We start from the raw sequence: 7,706 nt of genomic DNA on the forward strand, positions 1-7,706 counted from the left end.
CTGAAAATGACCATTGTTGAGATAGACAATCATGCATCCTGAAAGTGATTAATTCTTTACTCATAAGGTGATGGATGTCTTTGGTAGTACAAAAAAGAAAGTTATGTATGATCAAATTATTAAACTACTAGAAGCCTAGTGAGAATTCTAAACTACTAGAAGATGCTATGAAGTATACACTACATGTTCTACATATAAATAAAGAATCGTTTCCAAGATCATATAGGAACAAATATGTGGCATAAATAAATGCAGCAGAGCCTCAAGAAATCAAGAGATAACATTTCAGAAACAACTAATCCCATTAAAATTTCAGGAACAAATGTGAAAAATAAGACAAGGATGAGGATTTTTAATAATGTTCAATATGTTCAAACAACCTGAAGAAACATATTGGTTGACAATTTAACATAAGAGATAGTTACTCAACAAGCTTAACTTGCCCTCACATGATATTCTTCATTGCTAAAGGGGTCAACATTAATAATATACATCATAAAGCAACATGATTTCTTTTGCTCTAAAGCTATTCATGAACAAATTAGGTGTACATCTATACCGAGAATATGCGAAATGGCGAAAATGAAAGGGTGACAGAAAAAGATCACCAGCTCTATGCTTTGGCATTGGGTTTTGGTGATTGTTGGGGATACTGGTGATGATATGGAGATACATGAGTACCATTTGGTATTGAAAGGCTCCTTTGCTGCTGCCAATTCCGGGTGAGCAATGCTCCTCCTTGTGTCTGCCCGTTTCTAGCATTCGGGCTCGCTCGAAAGCGGTCAGCTTGCATTGTTTGGAAATAATAGGAAGAGCTTGCCATGTCCTTAAGGTTAGGCAGAGGCTTTAAAGCTTCCACAACTTCACTCATTAACGGTCGGGCTTTCAGATCTCTACTAAGGCAAAGAGAAGCCACCTGCGCAGCTTTCTGAGCTCCTTTTACGGAAAAGTGACCTTCAAGACGAGGGTCTATCAACCTGTAGAACCTTCTTCTATCTCCTAGATGTGGTCGAGCCCATTCCACAAGGTTATGCTCACCATTGGGACGGTGTTTGTCCATAGATCTTCTGCCAGTCAACATCTCAAGTAGTACCACTCCGAAACTGTACACATCGCTTTTTGATGTAAGATGTCCTACAACAAAAAGAGTAAATATGATTAGCATATAAGCATTAAGATGGTACAGATTTTAAAAAGAAAGAGCAGTCTAGTGTACAAGGCTCCCAGCTAGTGGGATCTGGAGAGGGTAGACGTACGCAACCTTACCTTTGCAAGTGAAAAAACTATTTACAGAATTTGAATTCATGACCTCCAGGTCACAAATGTAATTGAAAATTATAAGCAGGATATAATAGAACTCTAAGATGGCACAATAGAAAATCATACTTTTAATTATAAAACAGGCAAAAGGGGATAACAATTAACATCAACCAATAGAGATCAATAATGTTTTATCTACAAAATGTTTATCAAGAATGTTTTATTTACGAAATGTTTAAACAACCCCACAGGAATTACATTCTAAATATTCTTTGTTTGGAAACATTCGAAAGTAGTGATAATCAGGAACAGGACTAGTGATTTCAAAGATAAACCTACCCAACAAAATATAGTACATAGAAATTTTATACCTATGAACAGTGTGACTTTATTAAATGGCTAAAACTTGAAGATTTGGAATTGCCATGTTAAACTAAACTTACCTGTCATGACATATTCTGGTGCTGCATATCCATAAGTTCCCATCACTCGGGTAGACACGTGGGTTTTATCACCTTCTGGACCATCTTTGGCAAGACCAAAGTCTGAGAGCTTGGCATTGTACTCCTAATTGGTATGACATTAGAAAGACTGATGAAAAGGAAAAAAGATGCAATATTATTGTAGTTTTTGGCACTTACTGCATCTAATAGTATATTTGAAGTTTTAAAATCTCTATATATTACTGGTCGTTCAGCTTCTTCATGAAGGAAAGCAAGACCCTTAGCAGCTCCTAGTGCAATTTTCATCCTAATGGACCATGGAAGCAGCAACGATCCTGCATATAATATAAATCCAAACACACAATGTAAAGCAAAAGTTTTAAGTTCCCGTCGTTACTCTACCCATGGTAAGAAAACTGCTAAATCCAATAACAAATCAGATACTCACAGAAATAGTATATTTATTGATGGAAACATCATTACAAGGGTATAAAGTAGTTCTAATTTTCTTTTTATGTCAGAAAGCCAAACATTTTTTATCGAGATTTTATTGGCAAGGAACCATACTCCCCACGACATTCAGCAAGGCTATCAAAATTTCAAGGTTCAGTAATGGTCTAAGCATTGCTATTGACAAGGAAAATGAGGAAATTAGTAAAATTAACTTACTCCTAAACAAGTGGTTTTCAAGGCTTCCCCGGGGCATGAACTCATACACTAACAACCTTTGATCATCTTCAATGCAGTATCCTATAAGTTTAACAAGGTTTGGATGAACTAGATCACCAAGAAAATTTACTTCAGCCTGTCACATGAACCAAATAACAAATTAAAACTGAAAAAGATGGATTTCAGTAGATACTAGTTTAAGTATTGGTAAAAAAGGATAGTTATAAATATACAAACCAGCCACTCTTTATGACCCTGGAGCCCATCATGATTGAGGGTTTTTACAGCAACAGTTAGCCCAGTTCCAGGTTTCACTGGAGCAGTTCCATTTTCTTCTATCCATCCCTTGAATACACAACCAAACCCACCTTCACCAAGAAGACTTTCAGGCCGAAAATTCCTTGTTGCCAATTTAAGATCATTGAAAGCGAACTTTCGCAGCCTCGAAGAAACTTTAAGCTCTTCTTCAAGTTTTGAACTCGATGAATTGCTTGTATTACTAGTAGATGTAGAAGACACTACAGGAACTGTTGGTTGGTCTCTACTAGTGTCATTTGTTGATTTACTTTCAGCTAATGAGAAGCCAAATAAAGTAAAAAAAAAGAAAATATTAGGTAAAGCATTAAAAATAGCATCATACAATATCAGGCTTAAGCTAAAGTAATTTACCCTATTAACATATGTTTGAAATTCAATTATTTCCAAAACATCAATTGGGTTAATTTCCTTTCTGATTGTTACTAAGTTTATTGTCATTAAAATGCAACATTTATTTCCTAGCAAATCTAAAATCCAAACCTACACATGTTTCTCACTTCACCCCTTCATATCATAATCATAAGAATAATAACAACTTTTGCAAGGAAATAGAAATTACCATAATGAGTGTTGGTGCCACTAAGTGAGCCATCAACATTGGATCTTGAAGAAATGCAGCTTCCAAATAACCTCAACCTAACCCAACACCCAATATCTTCCTCTTCCTCCACCACTACCTCTACATCATCTTCTTTCTTCTTCTTCTTCTTCCTCCCCTTTGATTTGCTCACATCCCATGACTCCACAACCTTATTACCATTCTCAACACCACCCAACCCCATCTCTAGTAACAATACCTACAGAACAAACCAAACACAGAATTCCAAATTCCAAACACTCTTCAATGCCCTATCACTACTACAATCACCACCAGTAAGTCAAGTACAACCCCAGATGAAAAATACCATAAAAATCACAACTTTATATACTAAAACAGCTCAGAAATGGGTAACAAAGAAAACCCAAAAATTAAAACAGAAAAAGACAAAGGGGGACAGATCAAATTCCCAAAAAGGGGAAAGGGGGCCTTGAATCCTAAATTGATGAGGGTTGAAATTTGAAATGGAAAGTGAAGAGAGTAGTGGCAGGAAAAAAAGATAGACAGAACCTGAGAAGTGAAATCATAAATCTAAGTTCAAAAGAAACAGAAAAAACTGAGAGAGTGATGGGGTCCTCCTCTGCAACACAACACATAACAACAATGCTGCAAAAGCTAAAACAAACAAACAAAATATTATAGGCAGATGTAATCGAGTAGTATAATGTTCTACTAGATTTAATCCAAAATGTCAAAGATTCATTGATTTTTGGTAGCACTTGTTGTGAGGGCAAATATGCAACCTGAAATTCTTGAAAATGATTAGTTGAGTATATATGGGTAGTACCAAAAAACAAACAAAATATTATTGAAAAATTAAATAAATATTACTATTACTCTTATTGCACACTCCAAGCTCCAAATTATAGACTCTATCTCATTCTTTTATTTATTGTTATCTGTAAGTGTTTTCTATTTATTAATTATTTTTTTATACAAAAATAAAGGGATATTTTTGTTCTTAATGGAATTAAAGTTTGGTTAAAAGAATTGGACTCCTCTCCTGACTCTCCTCACCAGTATTAGGAATGTGATGGATTAATTTTTTAAAGTTATATTTAATTCAAAAATAAATTAAAATCTGAACCATTAAAAATTACTTTTGACACCCATAAAATGTTCTGAACTATATACTAGTCTCTCATGTAATGGAGATGAGCCATACTCGATTATATAGGTGATGCACCTGCCCGAAGGGGTGCTCGTGTTATCCGAAATGGTGGGACTCGTTGAAAGATGACATGTCTGTCGTCAGAGGGTGTAGCGAAAGCTAAGAGCCAAACGAAGTCGAGCCGTAAGTCGACCCTATTTTTGTTTTGGTAATGATTGTAGCCAAAAAATTATTGTTTAGAAATTTAATTCTTTATATAGAATATTTTAAAGAATAATCTTTGCTTGATACACAAATTAATGTTTATGGTAGCTCAATTTATAAAAATTTGAACTAAATACAATTATGGTTATTTATTTAGATGAAGTCAGTGATACTCTCAAATGGTTATTTAAACTCTTCTTTTACCAATTAAATTTTGTAAATTGAATGTAAAAAATGGGATTGGTTCCTGAGGAGTGTGGATTAACATTTTCAATTGTCAATATTTGTATTCCTATTTACAAACATTTAATTTAATTAACTATTTCAAATCATATTTTATATGTTGTCATAAGTCAATAAAAATATTTAATTACAACTTTTAAATATTTATTATTATTTTTTTTCATTTATATTTGAATGTAACAATATATAGGATGAGACATGGTGTGAGAGAGAATATTTTTGTTCGTATTCACCATGAACGATAGTGATGGCAAGTGGAAGATTTAAGAGAGTGCAATTTTGGTGGAAAAGTATATATGGTGATGGTGGTGGCAATGCATTCTTGATCCACTTGCGTTTTACACATCTAACAACTAGCTCCGCAGCTTGCAACAATGGCAGATTTGAAGGAGAAAGGAAAGAGAATGAAGAATATTTCAGAATGTTCAATCTAAACTAAGACCGTTACAACGGAAGGTTGAACTTTGATTTTAAAAAAATGGTCAAAATAAATTGAAACAATGATAAATGAACAAATTGAATATTCATAAATTGATACATGACCCAAACTATATTTAAGCTTAAAAATGTTTGTAGTAAATTGTGAAGTTTCAGTGTTATATATTGTTTGCACCTACTAATGAGATATAAGTAAGGTTCAATGAGAGATTTGTTCACCATACTTAGGTGTACTCTGTTGGTGGCGACTTACCACATTACAATTTGATGTGTATGTGCTGTGAATTTAAATTTCCATATATTTACCAACAAGGTGTTGGTCTAGTGGTGTAAAATTTTTGTTAGATCTCAAATATTATGATTCCTGATAATGATACATGTTGGGAGGACAATCACACATCCCATAAAAAAATGATTCATTATCCAAAAAGGTATAGAATACCCTTGATAGTACAAAAAAAACTTGTTTCTTTGTTGTGCTTCTTACCACCTTCCTCATATTGTCTCGATGAGAACAAGCCACCACATGACCTAACCACCAGAATGTGTTGCCATGCTCTAGACCACAAGTCTCTAATCAGCACTCATCACCACTAAATTCCAAACTAAAATATCTGGAGTATTGATTGTGGAGTTGGAAAAGGTTGAGATTTTAAGGATTGTCTCAAATTATCCTGCAAACTTTTGAATTTTTGGGTTACATTTTAATATAGGATTTAGCATTATGAATGAGGTTGTGAAAGGGTGGGTGAGGCATGTTAGTGTTGATGACGTTGCCAATAGCAAGGGGGAGATAGGTTATAAGAAGGAAGGTGATGGTGGTGATAGTGACGTACTGACATTTGTAGGGTAGGTAAAGTTGAGTGTTATGTGTATATGTTAAGTGTGATGAGAATTATATTAGTGGATTGAATTTGAAAATGTTGGTGTATTTGTGGAGTGTGATTTGGGGTTATAAGTTTATGTGTAAATATTAGTTTATCTTAAATCAATTTCATTGAGGATGTGAGAATGAAACGTTGAAAGATTAAGATTGTTGACGTAAATTAAATGGTCATGATGATTGAACAAATACTAAGATTGGCAGTTAACAGTGGCTAATAAAATAAATTGGTACATCTCTAATAATGGAAATGGTAAATTACTTAAAAAGATACTTGGGGATCCTAGGTTTTGTAGTTGTTGTCACTTTTTGTGGTCCAAGGTTATTTTGAGAAATGAAGAGGATTTCCAGCAGATATAGGTTTTTTTGTTGTAGTAGAATTAGAAAGGGTAAGGAAAGAGAAAATCACATTAGATGTATATTAGCTCATTTTCAAGAGATTTTCACTATACTCTAAGTTTAATCTTTATAAATCTCAAGCTAAGATTTCTCTCAAGCTTCTCACTCAAATCCCCAAACAAAGAAGCAAACCACATCATTTGTTAGGAATTGTGTATGAAAGTTATGATTTCATTTCAGAACATTAGAGTTGTTTAAATAGAGTTTCAACCCGCCATTATACATTTTCTAGGAGGTAGGAGTCGTTTGGAGTGACAATGGTTTGTTTGGGAAGAAGTTGTTTTATTTTGAAATTCAAAATTGTTGCAAAAACATTGGGTAATCAGTTACTTACCCATCGTAATCGATTACTCAAATTAGTCCATCAACATATAGAATTTTTTTCTATGGTGGTAGAAGGTGGCTTCTCAACATGACCAACTCCAAGAATTTTTTCTTTGTTATTGTAAACATAGGTGACATAGCCTTTGTCCCTTGGAGACAGGACAATTAACTTTCTATTATCGTCCGTCATATGTTTTAAGGAGCCTCTATTCAAATACCATAAATCACTGACGACTCCTAAACATTCCTGCAAAAACAATTACATTATATTAAGTACCCAATTTGATTTGGGTCCTAGAGGGTTAACATCTTTCTCTACCCATCTATATTGACCAGATGATAAACTATATTTTTTAATATGACAAGTGTTTGGTGTGTGACCAATATGATTACAATAGAAACATGTAGGTAGATGTTTACGTGTCCTAGAATTTATTTTAAAAAGAGGATTATAATGGACAGTTTCTTTATGAAACTTTACGGTGTTTGCCATGATTGTTTTTGCTAGAAAATTCTTATTTTTAGCCGCATCACTATTTGCATAGCTAAAACCTCTACGATCTGTCGAATTTCTTTAGACTTTTTGTTGGAACATGGTTTGTTGAAAACCATGAGTGAGAACTTGTGTGTGAAATATAAAAAGCACCCAAGTCCCACATAGAAGAGTTTGAAAAAACAACTCTCAAAGTCCCACATGGAAGAGTTTTGAAAAAATAAAAATTAAGCTCCCAAGTCCCACATTGGAGAAATGAGGAACATGAGAAAAATCTCATGTTATAAATAGAGGCTTTCTCCCTTCATTTTAACTTGCACCAA

The 7,706-nt window shown here is 33.9% G+C and overlaps 1 protein-coding gene across 1 annotated transcript; it reads right to left on the minus strand.

Annotated features, from left to right (window-relative positions):
* Window positions 1-287: 287 nt before the first annotated feature.
* Window positions 288-3,927, minus strand: LOC109341186 (probable serine/threonine-protein kinase PIX7). Its single transcript, XM_019579030.1, has 6 exons — window positions 3,250-3,927; window positions 2,610-2,944; window positions 2,373-2,508; window positions 1,902-2,038; window positions 1,704-1,827; window positions 288-1,134 (listed from the first exon to the last, which is right to left on the minus strand). The coding sequence occupies exons 1-6, from the start codon at window positions 3,470-3,472 to the stop codon at window positions 614-616; spliced, it is 1,476 nt and encodes a 491-aa protein (XP_019434575.1). The 5' UTR covers window positions 3,473-3,927; the 3' UTR covers window positions 288-613.
* Window positions 3,928-7,706: the final 3,779 nt, after the last annotated feature.

The sequence above is a fragment of the Lupinus angustifolius genome, unplaced genomic scaffold, assembly GCF_001865875.1.
Source record: "Lupinus angustifolius cultivar Tanjil unplaced genomic scaffold, LupAngTanjil_v1.0 Scaffold_397_11, whole genome shotgun sequence".
NCBI lineage: Eukaryota > Viridiplantae > Streptophyta > Magnoliopsida > Fabales > Fabaceae > Lupinus > Lupinus angustifolius.